This window comes from Tachypleus tridentatus, chromosome 9 (genome assembly GCF_004210375.1).
Source record: "Tachypleus tridentatus isolate NWPU-2018 chromosome 9, ASM421037v1, whole genome shotgun sequence".
NCBI classification, from domain to species: domain Eukaryota; kingdom Metazoa; phylum Arthropoda; class Merostomata; order Xiphosura; family Limulidae; genus Tachypleus; species Tachypleus tridentatus.
Window position 1 is genome coordinate 45,924,711 of NC_134833.1, and position 26,021 is coordinate 45,950,731.

The window sequence follows — 26,021 nt, forward strand, 5'->3', positions numbered from 1 at the left end:
ATAGGAAATTAAAAGGCAGACGGCACGAGGAACAGCTTATTAGTGATACTGAGGGGTAATGTAACATGTCTGAAAATAATTGTGAAGTCGTAAATGATTTACTTGTTTAACATTGAAGCACAATAGTACTATTATTGTCAACTATTGTCTTTTTCTACTAGACCTTTATTTACTGTATGTCTGGCATCAACAGCTAATGCGAAAGGCTTTTCAAAATCAGGTGCTATCAACAAAAGGTAAATGCACAATAAAGGTTTGTACTTTTCAAAAACAGATTGACATGTTTTAGAGAACTTGAACTTTTGATTTTCTTTCAATACGTTTATTAATGGTACAATGTTATCAGCAACATCTTTACAAAACTTCCTGCAATAACCAACCATTCACAAAAATTTTATCAAACTTTACTTGTTGGTAAGAGTTGGATAATTCACAATACAATCAACTTTGGTTTGAGCTTCAAAATTAGTCAATTTGATGTTGCATTCTTTCAAATCTCTATTTCCTCATAGAACATCATTTTTGAAAAATAACCAGTTGGAACTTTCTCCAGTTCATATTTTGGGAGTACATATCTTTAAAATGGTGAAAATATCTGTGGAATCTTTTCTTGCTCAATAATCACTTTACCTTTACCAGGTGAACCAGATCCCTCACATCTATTACTGTCACTCCTCAAATAATCATCAGTAGGACAATCACCCAGAAGATCCCCATCAGATACAAAAAGTGCCCAAGACAAATCTATAATATCGTCTTCTGAACAAGTTTTTATCATTTGTTTGGGCTTAATTTCTTCATCTGAGCTCAAGTCACAGCACATGAAAGAAACACATCTGAATTCTCCTGAACAACATCATCCTTAGATAGAACAGTGATCAGCTCACTAACCATCTTGGGTTTGGCAACGTTTTCCTAGCCAAATTGTTTCTCAACAAAAATGATATACCCTTGTATAGCAGAGTAAGTTTTACTCCAACCAGAATGGTCCCAAAACTAGGCCTGATGTTAAATAAATGTTATAAAGAGAAATATGAACAATGCCAGCCTCAATAATCCAAATGATACCAGACTCACCAGCAGCAGAACTCGAATCTAAGGGCAACATACATTCAACCAACAACAACTGAGTCATCCAAATGTCATATAGAATACACTTGGGTATGGCATTGGCAGTGTCATTTGTCAAATACACAGTATCAACAGACACAATAGATCTAAATTTCTCCCTGATTACACCAGCCTCTGTATCAGTGGTAGAATTAATAACATTAGGTGATCTAGTGAAACCACATCCATATGTTGATATAAATGCATTGGGCATTGCCACCTTTTTCTTTTTCAAGCACTAACAATTAGACATAACATGACCAGGTTATTTTACAAAAATAACAGACAGGTCTTGTTGGTTTTGGTGAAGTCTTATCTCGACTGTCAGAAGATTTTGGGTTAAGGGAGCTGGATTTTTAAAAAGAATCCCCAACTTTAGGGGACTGAAGAAATAGAAGTTTTTGTTGAAATGATAGGAATTTCTTTTCATGAAAAGTGGCTTTATGTGTTAAAGCATAATCATTGGAAAAAGCAGCTGTTTTCTGTAGTGTTTCAACTTTCTTTTCATCCAGGTTAGTTTTGAGAATGTCATTTGTACAGAGTTTAAACTCCTCAATTACACATAATTGTCTCAGTTTGTCAAAATGTTAGCCACTATGTATAGAATTACACCATCAATCAAATTAAACCTCTTCTTTATGGGCAAATTCCATAGAAGTTTGATTATCTTGCTTATGATAACCTTGAAACTTTTTATAATAAGTCTGCTGTATTAACTTGTATGCTTTGAGAACAGCTGCTTTAACCTTGATATAATTTGTATAGTCTTCTAGAGAAAGAGGGCAGCACAAGTTTCATGTGCTTTACCAGTTAAAACACTTTGGAATAATAATGAACATTTTTCATTGGGCCATTCCATGGTTTGGTAAACCTTAATATGTTGGAAATATTTATCAACTTCATTTTTATTCAGTGGTGGAAGTTTAACATATTAAGATCAAAGTTGTCATTTGTCCTTGGTTGATTAGAGTTGAGTTTAACTTCCATTTCTTTCACCTTAATTTTTTTTTCAGTCTTTTTTGGCCTTAAGACATTTCTTTTCTCTTTCAGCTTTGATACAGGCTCATTCTAGCTCTATTTGTTTGAGTATTCACTGGATTTCTAACTTACCTTTACCACTCAATTCTGATAGTGGAGATACTATAGCATTCCCTTAATGCTTCTTCAAAAACCAAATTGTGATTCTTCATTGACTAATGCTCCCAGTGGCAGAAATACATCTGGAAACTTACAACACTAGAATCTGGGTTTTGATACCAGCAATAGGCAAAACACATATAGCTCATTGTGCTACTTTGTGTTTAATGTCAAGCAAGTAAACAAACATTCACTAGCATTTCAATAACATGCTTTTTATTTATAACATCTAGTTCTAAAGCATTGGCAGGTTTGAGCAATTAATTTTTGTTGTATTATTCTAGTTTGAGGGAGGGTGATTCAAGAAAATCTTGATAATCACACATAAACAAATTTTGTTGCCCCTTTAAATATTAATTATGAATTGAATTTTAATTTATATTGAAGTTTGTCTCTGATTCAGATGTCGGACACGAGCTTCAAATTTGTCATATTACGTACTACAATTTCAATTGTGAACCCACTGAAGTTAAATAGTTTATAAAAATTTGTAGTCAAGTATCTAAAGTTCCAAATTAATAAGCATTAATCACAATTATAGCTTCTGAGGTTAATAGTATACCAATTATAACAAAACAATAATATATACTGATAAAATTATGATTTATTGGGAATTGTCAAAAGGAAGACCAATGTCATATGATAAATTTAATACAGCCATTCTTCTACCTTGGTACAGATTCAGTCTGACTGGACCCAACTTCAAATAGTGTGGGTCACTAGGAGGTGCCTTAATGTATACAAAATTCCCTCTCCAGTGAGCTTAAACAAATATCAACAAACTGACAGGTATAACAAGTTTTATGAAACTGAAAGACATCTTGCCTTATTTTGGGCCAAAATGTTATTCCTGTTATGCAGATCTAAATTCCTCTTTAGGAGTGGTGGTCTAAAATGCTATGCTTCCAATATTGGCTAATAAACAGGAAATACACACACACACATATAAAAATAAAGAAAACCTCTTTAACACAGATAAAAAATTACACATTGCATTGCCTTTTAATTACAATATTATGTTAGCAAATAAAAGTTGTTAACAATGGGAATATTACACTTTTACAAACAAATTTATATCAGATCTTATTGAAGTTGATATACCTCTTTTTCAAACTACACTAGCTGTTCTTATCACTTTAATAAATGGCCTTCCTTACACATGTAAAATGCCCAGGTCTGACTGCTTGATTTTTGTAGTGTGAGTGGCAGGTATACCTCAGTTGGGGGTTTATTGATAGCTCCACCCTCTCAAAGATCTTTTCAGGAGCTGAGACTAGTGATCTATGCAGACTCCTTATTCAGTAATAAGGTTATACACTTTCAAAAACTGGCCATACCTTCATCACTGTAGCCACAATAGAGGCTGCCACTTTGGAAGTAGACTTTGCCAATCTTGTGGTTGTCAACAACATGGAAGTGTTGAAGTTGATATTTTTGCTGATTTTAGTAATAAGATGTTACCTCTAAGATGGTAAATACCACTATAGACAGAGTGTCAGAGAAGCACAGGGTAGAATTGAAGATGTGCAGTTAGAAATGGAAGAGGAATATGTAAATAAAACTGCTTTCATATTATCTTCAAGTAATTATCAGTTTGATAGAATACCCTTAGACTAATGTAATGCTCCTTCAAACTTTCAGAGATTAATGGATGTTATGTTATCAGGGGTGCAAGATTTAGAATGCTTTTTGTATTTAGATGATGTTATAGCTTGCTACAAGTTTTCAAGAACACTTAGAGAGGTTAAGACATGCATTTGATAGATTAGAAGAAGCAAACTTAAGGCTTAAACCAAGTAAATGTTAGTTTTTGAAGAAAAAGTAGAATATCTAGGTGATATGGTTAACTGCAGATGATGTAAAACCTGACCCAAAAAAGTAAGAGGTTTTTAAGAATTATCCAGTGCCTAAAACATTAAAAAATGTTTGTATATGTCTCAGGGTTGTAGGATGTTATAGAAGATTTATATTGCATTTTGCATTGCTGGCAAAATCTTTTAACTGATTAAATAAAAAAGGAAATTCTTCCAGTGGATGAATTTGAGACAGGAAACACTCAAGAAATTAAGAGATACTTTATTAAAGGCATCAGTTTTAAGCTACCCAGATTTCAGTAAAAAAATTTATCTGAAGCACATATACTTCAGATTTTGCAGTAGGTGCAGAATTATCACAATTAGATGAAAATGGAAAAGAACATCCTATAGTGTATGAGTAGACAGGAAAAGCTGAAATAAATTATTAAATTACAGAATAGGAATACTTAGCCTTAGTGCATGAAGTTAAAAGTTTCTGTTGTTATCTGTGTGGTAGGAAGTTTACTTTTGTTCAGATCATGCACCATTAAGATGATTAATGACATTAAAAGTTCCCTCCTCTAGATTAATGAGATGGTCATTATTGTTACATGATTATGATTTTGAAATACTATGTAGATCAGGTAGAAAATATTCTAATGTTGATTCTCTGAGTAGGATTAGAGACTATTAGCAAAATAAGAGTAAAAACAGAAAATGAGGAGTAGCAAGTTGAAATTTGGATCATGTGATTAACAAAAAAAAGATGAATCAATAAATAATTTTAAAAAGAATGTATTACGGGGAGAAAATGTAGAATACATGTTAGAATCAGATCTGATAAGAACAGGTCATTGCAGATAGTTGTACCCCATGGCTTAAAACTGAAAATTATGAAAATATGTCATGACACGTCATTTGAAGAGCATTTAGCTTTTGTGAAAACAAGACATTAAAGATTACTGCTATTCATGTACTGAATGTCCAGAGATGAAAGACAAGCCTTTATTTTAAGAATGCCCCCTTAGAATGAATGGCAAGTTTATTTTAGGTTCATTGTCTACATTATATGTAGGAAACAAATATATGTTAGTAGTTGCAGATTACCTGACTAGATTTCTTGAGGCAATGTGCTTGCCTGACCAAGAAACAGAAACGATTGTCAAAGCTTTTGTGAATAAAATAGTAGTTAGACTCAGTATACCCTAGCATTTACTAACAGATAGAGGTAGTAACTTCATTTATAAGTTAACTTAGGAAGTTTGCAAGTTGCTAGATGTTAAGAAATTTGAAACCATGACTTACTATTCAACAGCTCATATGTTAGTAAAATAGTTCTATAGAACTTTATTGGACATTATCTCCAAATACTGTGAGAAATATCAGAAAACATTGAATGAGCAAGTTCCTTTACTGTTGTTAGTATACAAAAGTGCTGAAACTGAGTTTACTCAGGGAAGCCCATTCTTTCTATCACATGGTACAGATGTAAGCTCCTATGCAGGAGATCAGCTCCTAGAAAGGTGAATTATGCAGTAGATTATGAATCATTACAGTAAAGGCAGTTAGAATTTGAATTAGCTAATAAACAATTAACAAAAGCAACTGAGCATAGATAGGAACAAGCACATAAGAAAATTCAAACTAATGACATAAGACCAGGGGATAAGGTATTGTTATATATCCCTACTATTAAGAAAGAAAACACCAAAAAAGTTGGTGAATTTATGAAAGGTCCTTTTAGGGTTCTTAAACAAATGAGCCCAGTTAATTTTGAGATTCAAGAGATCTATGGAAAACATGCACAGTTAGTACATGTTAATAGTTTGATTTATTTTGAATTTCATGCAAAGCTACACGAGGGATATCTGCACTAGTCATCCATAATTTAGCAGTATAAGACAAGAGGGAAAGCAGCTAGTCATCACCACCCACTGCCAACCCTTGGGCTTCTCTTTTACCGATGAATAGTAGGATTGACCATCACATTATAATGCCCTCATGGCTGAAAGGGCAGGGATGTTCAGTGTAACGGGGATTCAAACCCAGAACCCATGGATTACTAGTCGAGTGCTTTAACCACCTGGCCATGCCGAGCCTGATGTTAATAGAATAAAGAAAGTAAAATAACATAAACCTTACCAGTATTAATGTACAACTGATGAAACCAAGGCAGATGTTAAAGATGAGAATCTAGTAATGAAAACTGATGATTTAATTAAGTGAGCTAGATTATTTTGTATGAGGGAGAAACAACTTAGAGATAAAAACCCCAGAGTTAAAGGACCCTAGTAATATATTATGTGATGAGGTTGTCATGACAGTAAATGACCCAGTTAGTAATGTGGATAGTGACATTAATGCCCCATCAGTAGAAGGTAGTGTTTCAAATACTCCAGTGATGACAAGCTGTTACAGTGACCCATCACTTAATCTTAAATTATGCAGTCCTGTATTGATTCAACCAAAAGTGACCCCTACATCTATAAGGAGATGAGCAAACTTTAATCCTCATATGGTTGTACAGAGACCTAAAAATGATGTTAATTCTAATAATAAAAAAAAAGTAGTATATATATCACACCTTTAATAATGTGATAAACCATTTAGGAAATTGTTATTAAGATTATTTGAGTAGGATGAGAAATGTATATGTATCATTATATATGTTATATACTTTTATTAGGCATTTATTTTTATGCATATTAGTAGAAGACATATCTATAGATCTACCATGATCACTGTGATATCAATGGTTGGAAACATGGCTGGACAAAATGTAAGTATTGTTCCATTGGAGAATAAAATGGGTATGATTATAGTTGAAAAAGGACATTTTATATATCTGAAGATAAGTGGATAATTGTCAAAAATATACTGTTTCTGAAGTATATTTGGTTATTAGTCTGGTTACAAGAGGAACTAGTAGCTTTCAAGAAATCTTTAAAAGTGAATATTCTTGTTAGTTTTGATGTCAGAGGCTCAGAAAATATGATTTCATATTATATGACAAGTCAGGGAATGGCTATCTTATGTTTAGTGAGAACTTTATAGGAAGAACTGAATTATAAGACATAAGTTAGAAGATAGCTTACCGAGACAGGATCTGTTACTAAAGCTTAAAGATAGCATTTCAATCTCAGATTGGACTCCACAAAAATGTGATCTAGTATGTGCAGGTGGAAACATTTTGAAGTTATTGTTGAGAATCACAATCACAGATGATTTATTGGAATTAAACAAAAAGGTAGAATGTCAGAGACAGGTATCTAGAGAAATTCATTTAATAGGTGAACAAGTGACTATAATGTTTTCATTGTATTAAACACTGAGTTACATGACCAAGAGATTAGGAAAGTATCCACAGAACTAGTAAATATTACTAATACATTGATACATGCCAGGGTAAGACAGACATAACTTCATAAGACAGGAACTACATTTTAGTTTTAGATTTTTGGATTCAAAATAACCTACAATAATTATTGCTTATGGTTGCAAGTAGAAAAGAGCATTAGTTCAATTAGTACACACACCGTATGTAACTACAGATAAGAAGCCGAGTTCATACTTTATACTACCAAGTAAATTAAAGAGAGTATTAGATAAAACTGAAAGAAGATTACCTCCACTCTTACAGTTTGTATCAAGATAACTCCTAATGCATAATGAACAGATTTGCATGCATTATGTATGGGTTAACATAAAGACAGCTGCAGTAAGAGATACTCTAAGGATATTTATAGAGATATCTTTGGAAGCAACTGATAGAGTGTTAAAGTTATATGGAATCATATCCTTACTATTGATGTTAAACTACTCATCAGTTTTAACTATAGAAAATGAAAACCAATACATTGTTGTTTCAAGTGATCAGTATGCTTACTTAGAAATGATGAAGGAAGATATGTTGAGATGTTTTGGTCCTATTCGAGTACTTGACCCTAATTCAGGAACCTATTCAATACTCATTATGACTTGTAATTATGTAATGTGTGCAGGAAATAATGATAGAATAGCTGAATTATGTAAAAAGAGAGAAATTATTTTTAAGCCATTGCACTTGTGTAAAACAAAAACCTCAGGAACTTGTTTGTTCAATGTAAAGGACAAATTTACCTTATCAGCAGTATGCCTTAAATCCAATGTACATCATTTTGATTACCAGGGTAAAGAGGTTAAATTAAGGTATAGCGGATAGCTTAGACTGGCTAAAAATTGTTTCTCATGGTCGAGGAATTATATTTCCAGTCAGTGTTAGAAGTAAAACAAAGTATACAGGAATCACATTAAATATAAGAATACCAAGTTGGCAAGAATTATTAAGTATGAAAGAATCAAAGTTAATTCAGAGCATAAATGTAGATTCAGTCTTTAAAAAGCTGTTAGGTATATTAGAGCAAATTTAACACTTACCCCATGTGAGAGTAGTGTTGAGTATTAAAGAACTTCAATAGCATGTAGACTATTTAAGAGCTACTGCAAAAAAAACAACAGGTAAGATAAGTGGAAACTGTCTGATTCAGTAATGATAACATCATGCTTGATAGTGGTATTAGCACATATGACATTATATACAGTACATGTCAAATTGGCTTTGAAGAAATTGTGGAAGTTAGATGGGCTGTGTAAATTCAGAAAGAAAACTAGAACAGGACCAGGCAACAATAGAAGGTTGTCCTGTTCAGAGGTCACTGAAGTGGTTGAATTAGATGATGGTGACCCATCTATTTAGAATGTAGACTGATTGTATAGACCAATGACGAAATTAAAACTAATATAATAAGTCAATGAAGTTGGCTGATGTGATCATTATAAATCAAAATTATTTGGCAGAATTAATAGGATTAGAAAAAAAAAAGGGTTTGAAAATCAAGTTGTGTAAAGTTTGAGAGTTAGCTGGTGGTGACAACAAAAAAGGTTCCAAAGTGACACAATCAGAAAAAGACTTAATCAATGACAACAGAGAACAGAAAAGCAACTCTATAACAGCAAAGAAAATGCTATTCAAGTTATTTGAAGGCACCTTGAGTGGAAGCATGATAAACAAGTCAAAGTGCATGAGTGAATTACCACATCTTGAAGTCCTGATGAGAAATCCAGAGTGATCAGCAACTGTTCATGACAAGTATACAAGATAATGATAGAAAATGCTGTTGACAACATTCAAGTTTAACTTAACCTGGAATAATACAGTTGAAGGAAAAGAAAGGGCAGAGCTGCCATAATAAAATTCAAAGTGTTCAGATTAGCAGATGTTTGTGTTGTAAAGGAGTTGGCCATTAAATATGTAAAGGATGAACCAACATGTATAGTTTTAAGGCACCATTTTCAAAGTAAATGTTATCCAATGAGGACAATAGACATATTCAGTGGTGTACAACATATTTGCACAGTTTAGGGTGGGAAGAAGGAGAGTATGACTTTGTTGATCTAATTTATTTTTGTTGAGATGTGAATGAAAACTATTCCAAGATCTATTCTAAGGGATTAGAGAAAGCAAGATTTATCACTCAGTTGATGGGTATTAGATGTGTGAATCTCAAACTTTGAATGTCCTGCATATAGACATTTGATCCATGATAACTCATAATCTGAGAATCGCAGGTTCAAATCCCTGTCACACTAAACATGCCCTTTCAGCTGTGGGAGTGTTATAATGTGAAGGTCAACCCCACTGTTTGTTGGTAAAAGAGTAGCCCAAGAGTTGGCAGTGGGTGGTAATGACTAGCTGCCTTCCCTCTAGTCTTACACTGCTAAATTAGGAACAACGAGCGCAGATAGCCCTTGTGTATCTTTGTGCAAAATTCAAACCAAACTATTCAATTTTATAATTTATATCACCAAAAGCTTTTGAAATAATCACTTAATTTATGATTAAAAGTCCTTATGTGTATCTGGAAAACTAATACATCTAATTGAATGATACTGAAATAAAATTTCTGCTTTATTTGTTTTTGAATTTTGCACAAAGCTACACAAGGGCTATCTGTGCTAGGCATCCCTAATCTAGCAGTGTAATACCACAGGGTATGCAGCTAGTCATCATCACCCACCACCAACTCTTGGGCTGCTCTTTTACCAGGGAATAATGGGGTTGCCCGTCATATTATAACACCCTCACAACTGAAAGGGTGAGCATGTTTATTGTGATGGGATTTTGAAACTGTGGCCCGCCACACTCAGATTGTGAGTCAAGTGCCCTAACTACTGGGTCATGCTAACCTTCTGGTTTATAGAAACAAAAGTGTTACTTGGTTAGGCAAACGCAAGGTCAAATTTTCTAATCTTGTTATCAGCTGTTTATGTGTTAGTAATATGATGAAATGGCTGCCCCAATTTGTATGAGTGACCATACTATTCCTTGTTAACAAACAGCTGTTTTGATGTCAGTGCCATGTTAAAATAGAAACTAGTCAATCATTCCTTTAAAACTCATCATGATTTATTACATATATTGCTTTCACTGAAGTTTATTCATGATTCACAATCTTTTTAAGCATATGTTTGAAAGTCCAATTTAAATTTATTCAAGCCTTTGGGCATGAATTAAACAGTCACTAAATGGATAAGCTTGAACTGATATAAAAATAGCACAGATAGCCCTCATGTAGCTTTGTGTGAAATTCAAAAACAAACACGTATAAAAATAATTGTTAATTACAGTTACTATTACCTACATCTTGGAAAGAGCCAGTTTTATTTGGAACCAGTTTTCTAAAAGGGAAAACTACAACTTTCTGATGGAGTGTACCTTTCAAAGGTTTGATGTTAATGTGGCAGTAGCTAATGAAATGCCCTAAGCTTCAGACATAGTGAATTGAAATTCTAGAGCACTGGAAACATCTAATTTGCTATGTTAACCATGGCCATTGAATTCAAAACTGAAACTGATATTCCATGATGTTTATACACAAGTCTCTATTACTAACTTCTATAATTATTCAAAATGAAGAGAGTGCATATGTCTCTCAGTTCCACCAACTATAGCTTTAGTCTCTAGTAAACAAATTATCTATCTTCTTCATAACATTCTATCTTTTTGTGTCTTGCAAAAAATTATCTATCCTTTTATCAACACCATAAGTTTTAACCCCAGTAGACAAATTATTACTCTTTTTATTAACACCCTAAATTTTCACTCACAAAACACAAATAATCTGTCATTTTATCAACAATGTAATCTTGAACATCTAGAAACAATATACTCTCTTCGCAGCACTCTGTTTGCCAACCAGTAAATAAAGAAACATTCCACTTATAAAAATCCTAAGCTTAAACACTTAATAAACTAATTTATTGTTCTCGACATCCTGAGCTTCAGCACCTACAATAAAACAAGGTGTTCCTTCACACATTTTCGAACACTGCAAGTCAAATAAACACAACATAACCATAGAAAACACTGAAATACTAAATAAAGAAACAAACATAAACAAATGCAAAATTAAAGAAGCCTTACTTATGCAACAACTCAAGCCCAAAATAAACCAATACAAAGGAACACCTTTATACCAATATTAAAAAATAATATAATAAATAATAATAATAAAATAAATATTATAAAATTATATATTCAAACATCTAAGCACACCCTCTACATTCTGACACTCAGTTACCAAACCCCTTTCAAACATGTGGTCAGGTTCCGGTCAATTACCTCTTTCTTTCTTTGTGAATCTGACGATGACTGAAGAAGGTCAAAACGTTGTTTGCTCCTCTATGTAAAAAATTTTCTCAACCCAAACGAGCTGTTTTTAAATATATAATAAAACAATTTATTCTCATCTTAATACCCTAAACTTGTCCCAGTTGACGAATATTCTATCCTCTTCCAGAACAACATCCCACAATTTAGCAGAAAGTAAACAAATTATCTATCCTCCAGAATCTAGTAAACAAATAATACATCCTCTTCGTATGACCACAGGTCTTTCTTTTTCTCAATACCCTAAGCTTTACCACTCAGTAAACAAACAATTAATTCCTCTTATCAACATCCTAAGCTTTTGAACCCAATAAACAACTAACCTGTAGTTAATATACTAAACTATAGCACCCATAGCTTTTCCCATCATCCCATGATTTAGCCCTAACACCAGAATTACATATCCCAGTAAATAAACAGTTTGTTCTCTTCTAACCACCTTAATTTGCAATACCTAATACTGTAAACTTTAGCTCTCGGTAAAACAAATTATCTGCCCTCTTTTCAACACTAATATTTATCAATTGGTGAACAAATAATCTATCTTTGTATCAAACACTAAGCAACTAATCCACTGTCTTCTTGACATACTAAGCATTACAACCAGGAAAATATATCCTTTTTCAATGATAAGTTTCACTCCCCAGCATACACATTATCTATCCTCCTTAGAACACACAGTAAACAAATAATGTCCTTTTCTTAACATACAAAACATTGGCTTCCAGTACACAAATAATCCATCCTCTTTTGTACACTTCAGCATCCAGTTAATAAATAATGTATAATATTTTTTACACACTATGATTTATCACACAATAAATAAATAATGTTATTTTCTCTACACCTTAAGCTTTATCACTCAGTATAAAATATATTAATCCTGTTGTCAACACACTAAGTTTTATGACCAAGGAAATAAATATCCTCTTCTTAACACTGAGTGTCAGCCACCAGTAAAAAAGTTATATATCCAATAAACAAATAATTTGTCCTTTTCTTAACATCCTAATATCTATCATATAGTAATAATCCATCTTCTTATCAACACCCTAAGCATTTAGCACTCAGTAAAGAAATAATAAAACCTCTTCTTGACACCATAAGCTATAATCCCCTGTAAGTAACATATCTCTTCTCATTATATATACAACTCACAGTAACAAATAACCTCTTCTTTTTGCAATATCCAAAGCTTCATACCCCAGTAAACAACTAAACTGTCCAGTGGCATATTTAGGTGTAAGCTTGATGGGGCTCAGCCCCAGGGCCCAATAATTATTTTATTCTATGTAAAATTACATGGGATGTAGGGCCCACAAAACCTTAAAACCACCACTGAACCTATCCTTCTCTCAACAACCAAACTATTATCTCTCAATAAACAAATAATTAATGTTTTTATCAACACCCTAAACTTTTGCAATCAGTAAATAAATAACCCATCCTCTTTGCAACACTTTGGCATTTATAACCCAGTAAACAAGTAACCTACCCTTTTAGCAACACTCTAAGCTTTAACTTCCAGTAAACAAATGTCTTCTTTCTAACATCCTGTACTTTAGCACCAGTAAACAAATATTTTTCTTACAATCTAATAAAGAAATAAACTGTCTTTTTATGAACAGTAAAAACATTTGTCCCAGTAAACAACACTATGTAACACAAATTTTGTTCCTGTATAGTATGTTATTTCTTAATTGCTTATGTTGTACAAAAGTACAGAAAATAGCCATTATTCTCTTCAAACTGCTTTTGTGACCTGGATAATGAAATTTAGAAATTAACCTATTTTCTATGTAAAAATGGGCAAATTTGCACATTTTCATTTACATAAGGTCTGAATAAAACAACATATGAATCAAAATTTACATGTATTTATATTAAAGTTATACAAAAATCTTCAGTATCTACCTCCTCTTCTGATTTGCTGTTCTTTTCTGAGGATGGCTGCCTTCTCTCTGGCAGAATGGATACAGGGAGCTAGGGCAATGTGGCAATGGGTGATGGAAAGTCCGGATACATGAGAGCAGATGCACTCTTGCCAGCCCGACATTTGGAAGGGTCCACCATGCAGAAGTGGCAATTGCTTGAGTGGTCAGTGGGTTCTTGGAATAGTGAACTTCATGGCTCTCTTTTCCCTCTCTGTACCATCCTGCAAAAGAGTAAAATAAAATTGTTATGAAGAATAAATTTATTTCATCCACAGCTAATGTGTAAAAGGTTCATGCAAAATATTTTATATGTGATATTTTTATATATTATTGGAAATTTAAAAAAAAATTAATTTAAAGATATTTAAATTATAAAAGGTCTAAAATTTGTATAATATAAAATCTTATTATTCAAGCAAGGAAAAATTGTCTGTCTTACCTTCTAGAGTTTTAACAGTGCTCACAGGTAAAATGAGGTGCCCAGGGTTTGTCTTGATCCCCGATAGGCATGCCAAAATATGCCTTGCAGGCTCATGCATTTTAGCAGATGCTGTAACAGAGTACATTTTTGCTCTTGTCTTGATAAATTGGCCATGTACATAGCAGAATGCATCTGAAAAATGCTTGCAGCTTCTTGATGCCATCTCTGATAAAATCAGATAGGTCTATGTGTTCACTTAGGCAGCTAGAACTAAACTGAAGTGATGAGTGGTGAGCCCCTGTATATATATTACTATGGAAAGTTCTTCAGGGTGTTATGAAAGTCACTGTGCAGTTTTGTATGTTAATAAATATATAAGTACACAGTGACTTTCCTAACACCCTGTAGAAAACTCTAAAAGGTTCTTGAAAATTGTCGTAAGTTCTACAACATTCTAGAAAGTTCATGGAAATTCTTGTAAGTTCGAGAAAATTCTCCATCAGCTACTCAGCACTGAATCTACCTGGAACGTTCTGGAAAATTAGTAAATATGAAAATTTCATTACTAATGTCACAAAAGCAAAGTTTGAAGAAAAAAATAGGTCTTTTCCATTTACTTTAGGCATAAGCAATTGGGAAATAACACTTTCTACCCAGGAACAAGTAAAAATTTTGTTACATAGTGTTATCTAACATCTTCTGTTTATCCTAAACTTTAGCATTCAGTAAACAAATTATACATCCTCTTTTCAAAACCCTAAACATTAGTACCAAATAAACAAATAAAATGATCTCTTGTAAAAACCCTAAATTTTATCATCCAGTAAACAACTAATGCTATCTTAACAATGTAAGAAATTAGAAAAATAATATCTTCATTTCAATACATTTTAGTCCCAGAAGACCAATATTTTATCCTCTTCTTAATATCCTCAGATTCAGCATTCAGTAAAAAAGTTATCTGTCCTCTTCTCAATATCTTAACCTTCAGTACCTGGTTAACAAATCTCTCCTCTTCCTTACACTCTAAGCTTCAAATCAAAGAAAGAAATTATCTATCTTCTTTTCACTAGCCTAAGGTTTAACACCCAGTAAATGAATGATAATACTTCTTCTAAACATTCTAAATTCTAGCATACAGTAAACAAATACTCTTTTCTCAACATATTAAGCTTTATCACCAAGACAACAAATTATGTACCCTTTACTAACACCAAGTAAACAAATACGTTTTTTTCTCTCCTGAACAACTTCACTTTCAACACCCAGCAGTCAAGTAATATTTTCTCTTCTTAACATTTTAAGCTCTTAGTTAACAAATTATCCTCTACTCAACAACTTTAACTCTATCACCTGGTAAGCAAATAATTTAACTTCTTCTCAACTCTTACTTTATCTCACAGTAATCGAATATTTTCTCTTCTTAACACCTTAAAACTTACCTAATATACACTATAGTTCTGGCTATTTATTTATGAAAAACAATACCAAAATAAATTTTGAAAATATAAATCACTTGATTTTATCTCATATTCCTTCACAGAAAAAAAAACCTAGTTACTCTTGGTTATATTTTGTATTTTATGCACTTTAATCTATTATTAACAATTTCTGAATTAAAGTAAGGTACTGTATACATATTTGAGCAAACTTGTAAGTTCTACACAAATGAAGTTAATTCTGTCTAGAAAATAAAATTTTATAAAGCAATACACAAGTATTGTTCAATTTACAACAAGATGATCATCGAATCAATGAAATAGTAATTCTGTTAAAAATAGTGATGAATGAATAAAAAATATACAGTAAACCCAATGTCTTGGAGCTTAGTGCATATGCAATTTGATTGTCTAGTGGGCTGGTTACAACTATCTCTCCATATGTCATTTCAGTAAGGAAAATTGTACTACATTTTTTTGAGCAAAGAAGACAAAATACATTTTTTTCTTTCAAAATGTTTAGGTTCCTACATTGGATGCATCTAGTACATTAGAGCACCCAGCTTTGCTAAGTAGTTGTGGGTATTATTTTGCTGGATGCCACACCTTTCCATTTTACTGAAATCAAGAAAAGACCACTACCACAGTTGGCTCTTTTTGAATTTTTGTTTCTATAAAAATTGTCAAAGGGGAGATTTTGAATTTAATTTATCTGACATAGATAAAAATAGATATATAGATAAATATATGAACAAAAACACAAATATATATGAATATACTTAAATATATTTCTTTATTCATTTTCTCTGCTCATGTTCCTATCTTTAAAATATTTCTTTCATTCAGTTAATAGGGGAAGTACCATTTTTTCCTGAAATTCTATTATAAAAAGAAAATTTTTGTAAAATAAGTTTCCTAAGAATAACTGTTCAATACATACCAAGACTGACAGATCAATGTTGATATTGTTATGAAATTTTAGGATTTGCAAAAACTAATAATTTTTTGTCTTTACTCAGAAAAATAATCATTTGAATTTAAATCTTTTTCTACAATTAACCATTTAGAAGATACAGAACAAAACAGATATTTAGCTAAATGAATAATGATTGAATGCATTCTAAATGCACAAGTGGGGGTCATAGTTTACAAGTGATGATATTTTACAGGATGCATTCAATCATTATATGCCATATGTACTGCTGATTTAGTAACAGTTCATGACATAAGAGAGTAAACACCAGATACTTTATATTATATAAGGATACTAAAAAAACTGTAGATATGCATTTCAGATATTTTAGAAGATATGCAAACTCTAAGATGGACTAAAGTATTTTTATTCTTATAAACAACACATTGCACTCCAACTTGTCACAGTCTGAATTACGTGAAATAATTAATTCACAGCCTATCTTGAGTACAAACATTTTTCTTACAGTCTGGTTTTTCATGTACAACAGACACATACCACTTAATAACTGCTTTTCAGATGTCACGTGAATGAACTTGGTAAATTTGGAATTGTAGTCAACATTTCTTCTCCAACATGTAGTTTGATCAGTGGAATAATCCCATGCATTTTCAGTTAGCCATTTCTAGCTGGAGATGACATTTTCACCTATAATTGTTACTTCAGTGTTTTAAAGTAGTTTTTCTACTATAATTGTTACTCTCATAGAGTTCACTGTTAATTCCCACTGAGCATGTAAAATCAAGCAGCATGATAGTGGCATTGTTGTATTGAGGTACATAATTTACTTTCATTGTCTGCAGAATATTAGTTCAACTTACCAACTCATTTTGGAGTGACATCATATAACTTTCAAAGCAACAAAAACAATATATAGGCAAATACAACATCAAAATCTTCCCTTTCAAAACAGAGATTAATCTTTAACAAGAAATTACTAGCCTTACCTTCCTGATATGGCATAAGTGTATACAAGTTTACCAAGAAGACTTTAACTTCAAACATGTTAATTTTTTCTGGAAATGTCTCGGGTAATAATTTGGATCACATTTAATTTAAATAGGAATTCAATTATTAGCATAACTGAAAAAAAAGTATCAACAGTGGTCTGTTGCTCATTGTAAATTTAATAGGATTTCAGGATGTATTTATAGATATAGTGAGTATAATTTTTTTAATTTAGTGCAAAACTACATGAGGGCTATCTGTTCCTAATATAGCAGTGTAAGACTAGAGAGAAAGCAGCTAGTCATTACCACCAATTGTCAACTTTTAAGCTACTATTTTAAAAATTAATAGTGGGATTAATTGTCAATTATAACATCCCTACTGCTGAAAGGTTGAGCATGTTTGGTGTGATGGGAATTCAAACCCGTGAACATCAGATTACAAGTCTAGCACCTTAACCACCTGGCCTGCTTTTAGTTATATAGGAATTCCTTTTTACAAAAGGACATTAACTTACTATAAACTGTTAAGAGGACTAGAGTGTAATTCTATCATCTCAGAGTAGGTAAAGATCTCTGACTAAAGATTACAAAATTGTCTAGGGAATCAATAGGATAATAGTACATGATTGTTTTTGTTGTATTGTGAAAGTAAGACTTGTAATACACAAGGCAGGCTTGTTTTTTAACAGGATGATTGACTAATGATGAAAATTACTGTCAACAGTAGTGTATATCAGCATTTACAAGTTTTAAAAGGAAACTGATGATAATTTGTGAAATGAAAATTGTACCAAATGGTCTCTTGTTGTTTATAATGTTGTGTTTGTTTGTATTAGTGTAATGAAACAAGTTTCCATTGGCTTTTTCTATGACAAATTTCTTGTAATTTTCTTAATTATTTCAAATGCCAATCACAGAAATGTCAAAACAAATACCACCATACTGGTGCACTACCTTATTTAATTCTTGTAATTTGCTGTATAATATATAAATTGTAAACAATTTTTTATAATAGTATGATATGTTATATATAAAAAATCCACTCATGTTTATGAGAGAAATCTGGATAAAAAGTGATGCAGATTTACAAATGAATTTATTTTTTGGCAAAAGCTACACAGTTGATGGGTTTGAGAAACAAGTTGTGAATTCATACAAAATAACTAGTTTACTTCTAATATGGCTTAAATTTTCTTGAACTTCTTGCAGCTTTCATCAAAGCAATTCGCTGCTTGTCTTCTTCAAATTTCTTTCTAAGCTCTGCTAAATGTTCCATTTTAGATTGTCTTATCTGGAAAGTGTAAAAGTTCAAGAGTTCTTTTTGAGATCTTTTCTTTTTCTCTTTTGCTAACACTTTCTTTTGATACATTTCTGTTCTTGGTGCAACAGGTTTCTTTCCATGTTTTGTAACTGTGATCCATCCTTCTTCATCTGGTACACCTTCCATTTCTTTAGCCTGTTTTTTTTCTTCTTCTACTTTTTTATCAAACTCTGACATGTAAGTATCAATTTCTTCCTTTAGGGCTGTTAAGTTCGGGACCTTATCATTGTATTCTTGACACCACTTTTTGATACCAACAGGTAAACGATGAGTCTGGGATGAAAGAATTCGAGGTTCACTTTCTGACACCTTTAAATTTAACACTAAATTCAAAGCATTTCTTAATCCTGATGGTTTCTTGAAGATAATATACGCTACCTTATAACCTTTGATAGGCTGTTCTTTTATAAAAAAACTTGACGTATTTTCCGCAGGTGGTCCTGCCGTCGGTTTTTTATGAAATAAAACTTGTTCTACTATTCCACAATCACGAAATACATTTTTCATACATTCTTTATCACAGTAAGATGGAACATTTGCAACAAACAAAGTCCGATCCTGAGGCTTACACTCATGTTTTTCTCTGACTCTGTGATCTTTACAAAATAAATAATTGACAGAATTACTTTTCTCTGAAAATTTTACTGGAATACTTACAAAACTACCAGAATTTCCCACGCTATTTGACATGGTAGTTGCCATTTTCCACTTACATTTATGCTATTATAGCGGCCTCTGTCAATGAAAACACGTAATTATAATGAAAACAACAACAACAACAAAAACGTGTTCATTATTAAGAAAATTTCACGTTACAAGGATGTTGTATTTAATCAGAATAATATAAACAGTTTTGACTTGGTGTACTTAGATTTTCATAAAACTCTTGATAGGGTAACACACAAAAGATCAGCTAAGAAAATAACATTGAAAGAACAATGTTGTGGCTAGGTTTATAATGGGTGTCCCACAGTGGCGTATATTTTTTACACCCGATGGGGGGTGGATGATTTTTGCAACCACTTATGTGGACTGTTCAACTTGCAAGTTGGTAATCTCTGATTACTTGAACTTGAAAGCTGTAAACATGCAATCACAGAGTAATCTTGTTGCCACGATACTTCAAGGTTTCCATGTAGGTTTGTATAAGTGAAGTATTGTGAACAGTTTTCAAAATGTTAAATGTGAATTTTCAACAAATTTAATAATTGCCTTAGAAACTGCACTTTGGTTAGGTATAATTCCTGTGTGGTTGCCATATTTTTAAACACTTTAGTTTTTGAGTAAAAAATGAAACAAAATATGCGGGTCCTCGAACTCAAATTCCTCTCGGTCGTTCGGTTGTTTTCGTGACATTTTATAACTATGACCCACTTCGTTGCGCGCCGACCGTTATGTTCCTTTCAGTGCTGATGTTTAATGTAAATCTATCAGTGCTTTTTCAGATTACATACTTTGTGAGACTTTTTTTTTTTGTCTTGATATTGCTACTTTATGTTTGTTTTACGATAACATGGTTTACTGCGTTGCTTATGGTTGTAAATTACATTTTCAAATATTAATAAAATTAGTAATTACTCTTGATAAGTTTATATCTACTGAAAAACTGTTCATGTTGTTTGATAAAAATAATTAAAATGTCTGTACGAACTCTTGAAAATTACACATCAATACAATGTAGCACAAAATTATTCATACTTTTTACTGAAGTAAGATTCATCTATTCCTCTCGTCTGCATGTTCCCAGACGTAGACTTCCTTTGTGATGATCGGTTTATGAATTCTTTCATAAGCTCTTCTACATTTATCTTGTCGACCTCATATTTATGAGTGTGACAAACTGCCTTATGGTTGAGGTGGCACTGATACACAGTCGACCTTAACCACGTCTTCAACCGTCTTAATGCAGAAAAGCTGCGTTCACATTCGCAGCTAGATACTGGACATACAAGCAAAATTTTCATAAGAAGAAACACTTCACTAAACATCTGCTCGCTTGTTTCATGTATTTTACAGTAAGCATCCTTCGCACTGCTTTTGTTGTTTCTTTGAACATGGACAACTGAAACTCGAGCCGTTGTGCAGAGATTTCTGGATAGAAGTTTATAACCGAGTTGTCAATCTTGCCAGATGTGATCATGTTCTCAAGTGCCAGATATTGCTTCAAGTAATTATTGTCTGCATTGAATCTCGTGGTAAGATGTTCTATGACTGTGTCTACAAATTCAAAATATTGGCTTCTGTAGTAATCTCTAGCTGTTGCAGAATGGTGTGCTGAGCCATCACCTGTGATCCTTCTGGGGGTTCTACGAATGCATGGTAGTTCAATAGGCACTAGATCTAGGGAAGTTACCCTTTCCTTAGCTTCATCAAATATCTTGTTGTAATTTTCCTTTGTTCGCAATAACTGCAATTGCTCAACTGTCATTGCAGATACTTCAATCATGCCAGATACTGTCGCTGATTTTGCTTGTAATGCACGGTTTAGTTCCTCTAATGCAGCTAATGGATGCTGAGCCATCAATAATCCTAAAACTGTCTTTCCTTTGTCAAATCTGTCCAGCAGACCTCGTGCTTCCACTGCTACATCTGATTTTTCATTCGCTAATTCAGACAAAGAATCAACAATGTCACTGTTGTGATCATTAGCACATGTAATTGCAGATAGGTGGCATGACCAGCGTGTTAGACACAGTGGGCAAATGTATTTAACTGGACCATTGTGGCTGTCTGACGATACAATATTTTCAAAGATTGTCTTGTATTTACCTGACCTCTGAAGCAAGACACCAAGTTTATGTACCCACTGGATAGAATCTCGAACACATTCACAAGCTTCAACTGCATGTTGCATCATTAAATTAGCCTTGTGTGCTCCGCAGTGAAAAAACGAAGCTGGCGGTTGCTTCTCTTTTATTGTTGCCTGGCATCTACTGTACGTACCACTCATGTTAGCGGCTCCATCATAAGTTTGTGCTTTTAATCCTTACAGTGGTAAATTGAGTCTAGTCAGTACCTCAAATATAGTCGAGGATATTGTTTCACCAGTTGTATTGGAAACACTGTACAAACCAAGAAATGTCTCATGGACGTCAAGGTTCTCATCTACGTATCGTACACATATTGCTTCCTGTTCGGCACCTGCAACATCTTGAGTGCCATCAACCATTAATGCAAATATTTTACTTTGCTGCACTTCGTGTGCTATGTTCCTTACTATTTGATGGCTGAACATTTCCATTATTTCATTCTGAGCCTGAGGTGATGTGAATGTGGTTTTCTTTGACAAATAGGCCGTCAACTCAGGATATTCCTCTTCCAGGAGCTTCGTTAACTGCAGGTAGTTCCCCTCCGTATCAGTATGTCCACGTAATGCTAAACCTTGACGCAGTAAGAAACGTAAACTTTTGAATATTTTGGCTAGACTTCTTTTGCATTCTTCCTGCTGCTTCTTTTTTCCATCATGTACCTGGACAGTCACTGAAGTTACATCAAGTGAACCTTCTGGAGATATAGCAAATCTGTGCTGAGAGGAGGATTGGTGTTCGTTGAATTTCTGTTTTGCCTTTTTCAAGTTGCAAAAACCGGTGGATATGAAGGTATACTCTACTGGCCTCTCCAATTTCCCTGTAAAAAGGCCTCTATTTTCCGCCTTGGCACAATGATAGAATATGACTTTTTGAGTCTGATTGTCGAAGTGTAGCCATGGGAACTCATCAAACCACTTGCCCTTTGAGATTTTGCTTTCTGTCGTGGCATTAGTTGTGCGTCTGGTTGATATGGCTTTCCACACTGTATCTGTGGACTGTCAGATTTTTCATTACTGCACAAACTTGTTTCACAACTATCTGGTGGTTCATAATGTGCAATAGTTGTACAAGCATTTTCAGTCCTCTAATGAACATGGTATTTACTCTGTATGGCAAGTTTCTATTCCTTTATTTGAGGTTGTTGGATTATCTGCATCTGCATTGTCACTTGTAGTACTAGTAACTGGCTTGCGGAACTGTCTAATATCGGAAAGTTTCAGATACTTGCTTGTCATAATTGGAACCTGTTTCCCAGATGACTCAACAGGTTAAAATACAGTCTTTATTAAAAAAAACTCTAACGTACAACGAACGAAGATAGAAAAGAATGGAAGTAGGACTGAACTGTACAATGTATTTAAATCGAACGCGCGAACCTCACAGTAACTACTGAGCCAAATGACCGCCTGGGCATCGCTGAGACAATAATGTGTGCTAGTTACAACACAAGTAATTGCAAGTTTCTCGAAAAATATTTAAACAATCACAAATATATTATATTCCTGTTAAAGCTCATCAAAAAACAAATACCTTGTGATATAATGTCTATAAGCACGTCTATTAAATAAACACACCTAAACAAAAACTAGCAATACAATTCGAGTAGAGGATTGAGGCCGTAGAAATTGCTCCTTTTGTGTTCTAATTATGCAAGAAAATAGAATATTTTTACCATCTATGATAAGATAATATATTTTTTTTTACCATAAAGCACCATCACTTTATCAGAGGGCGGTGATAATCTGAAATTTCATGGATTAATGAGGGCCACAAACACAGATCTAATGAACCCTGTTGTAAAATCGAGGCTCAGACTAAAGGGAGCGGTGGTGGGTGATGTAGGGCGCGTCTGGATCCGAGCGGCCCGAACTTGTCGTTAACTGTACACTAAACGTACACTATGGTCAGCAGCTTCGACAGCTAAGAAGAGTCAGGCGTTCGACAATAAAACCGGCTTGACATGCATAAGAACAAATGGCATAGGAAAACCGCACAATATACACAGAAGTTTGATGTACCTACAAGTTACAAATGACCTGTCAGATCTAGATCACAGGAGTTTACGCTTGGGAGTTATATTTTCGAATTTCATGCTCTGTTCAATCTGTTGTGATGAAAATTTTACTTAATCTTACACTACATACAAGACGTAGGTAGATTCTGTGATAGTGCTTGTAAGCCTTGCATGTATACTTAGGCCTACTGACTGATACTTACGAACTATCGTTTAGATCGAAAAGCTTAGAAACACGCCTATATTAAAGATGTACATTTCGGCTGCTGAAAAAGCCTACATCTAGGCCTAATTATGTAATTCGATTGGTAAGAACACGAGAATCACAAGAACAAACAAACAATTTGTAGGCCTGTGATGCAATAAAACAATTCAACAGAACAAACTTAAGGGGTTATGTTTGTATGCACCATCCAAACATTCATTTTGTGTCCCATTCATTTTGCCAATAACCCAAATGCTTGTATTCAGCACCGATCTTTAAGTATTCACCAATCCTTGTCTTGTTAGGTTTCTTAATTCTGAAAGTTATGCATTCCACAGTATCTACAGTATTACACCTCTTCAAATAGTAAAATTGTCAGTTTTGGAAATACAACGCCTTCCACAATTCACCAAAATACAATAAAGACCGACAACAACATCAAAATATACCGATCGGAAGATTAAAGATGGAAGACTTTCAAAACGTCGTCATCTACACTTGTATTTCTACAAAAAGCAACTACCGTCCATTTAACTATATTTCATTATGAATAATCTGCTTAAGTAATCTATCAAAGAGTAAAATTGCATATTTGTACACAATTTCTAGTCTACCAAATCTTAACTCTTTGTGTTTTAATCCCACCACTTTTACCATTATGCACAAAGAAAGATGATACATCAATACTGTTTATTCCCATTATCACCTTAATTAACCATTCATATGATCAAAATATTTTACTTCAATTTTGTTTTAAACTTGCTAGCAAAACTAAACAAACCAGTCTTGTAGCAGTTCTGAGAACGTTTTTCAAATGATAAGTCAGCTATTTATTGAAAACCTTATTATTAACTGAGGAACTATCCAACTTGCATGGAAGTAAATATTCTGAATGTACTATATATGGTCATACTGTTTCAGCTTCTATACTACAGTGTAAGTCAAAAATTGGCTTACGAGCATAAAGTAGGTCATTCTTGCTCTCAAACAAAAACTATAAACAATATTCAAAAAAGTGTCGAAGTGAGAGTTGTGGACAATGTTAGCCATAAGCAAAATTATGGCCTTTGCGATCTTTGTATTCGGCACTCATGCCATGTAAAATTAAGAACTGCTGATTGCAATGCCGATTTTGGCACCATTTAGAGCCAACGTTTAGTGCCAGGCACATTTCCCACCCTTAGAGACCATCCTGGCTTAGAAAAAAAAACGTATTTGAGATTAAAAAGATATGGTGCTACTCTGTAAAAGTAAGCCTACTAAATTACGGGACAGAGATTTAGAAAAAAGACTGATAGGTTTATAGAAATTCAGGGCAGACATTTTGGAATCCAGCAATAAGTGAGACATTCAAGATGGTCGCTGAGAGGGGCAAATAATTATAATTCACGTTCTATAGCAGGTAACACAATGGTTTTGGTGTCTGTTTATAGGTGATATGAGTCAATGAAACCACTGACAACATATATTAGTAACAAAACTAGTGATAAATTCTAGATGATTACCAATATGGCCATCACTAGGAGAATGTAGCCGTATCCCATGTTATAGAATAAGTAAGAAAGTGATTTAATATGTATAGACGTAGATTCTGAGGGTCAGAAAAATACATTTTTGGTGCAAAAAATAAAATTACTCCTTAGCTGTCTGAAATATTGAAGGTTCACCATCATTGCATGCAATAAAGTATATTTTAGGATATGTCTAGGGATATGTTTTGTGAGTTTTGTTCAAGCTCTCTACTTCATGTAACTGGAACTTTAATAAATGTTCAAATTGTTTAAAAATATACCCACGTATCGGTAATTGAATAATTATTGTTTATTTGAATTTCGCGCAAAGCTACGCGAGGCCTATCTGCACTAGTAGTGTAAGACTAGAGGGAAGGCAGCTAGTCGTCACCATTCACCGCTAACTCTTGGGTTATTCTTTTATTAACAAAGGGTGGGATTGATCGCACATTATAACGTTCGTACGGCTGAAAGGGCGAATATGTTTGGTATGACAGGGATTTGAATCCAAGACTCTCGGATTAGGAGTCGAGTGCCTTAACCACCTGGCCATGGTGGGCTGATTGAATAATAAACTAATATAAAAATATCAACACAAAGATTACTATAAGCAAAATATATTTTATTTCTTGATTTGCTGTTATAATTACTCCTAAAGGGTAGCTACTCTATTTCTTATGTCTTTATTTAAT

General features: G+C 33.3%; 1 protein-coding gene across 1 annotated transcript; it reads right to left on the reverse strand.

The window, feature by feature from the left end:
• Positions 1 to 18,545: 18,545 nt before the first annotated feature.
• On the reverse strand, positions 18,546 to 19,524 carry LOC143225185 (ribosomal RNA-processing protein 7 homolog A). Its single transcript, XM_076454154.1, has one exon. The coding sequence runs from the start codon at positions 19,489 to 19,491 to the stop codon at positions 18,643 to 18,645; it is 849 nt and encodes a 282-aa protein (XP_076310269.1). The 5' UTR covers positions 19,492 to 19,524; the 3' UTR covers positions 18,546 to 18,642.
• Positions 19,525 to 26,021: the final 6,497 nt, after the last annotated feature.

Coding starts and splice junctions, on each gene's coding strand:
- LOC143225185 (XM_076454154.1), bottom strand. CDS start 19,491: ATGGCAACTACCATGTCAAATAGCGTGGGAAATTCTGGTAGTTTTGTA.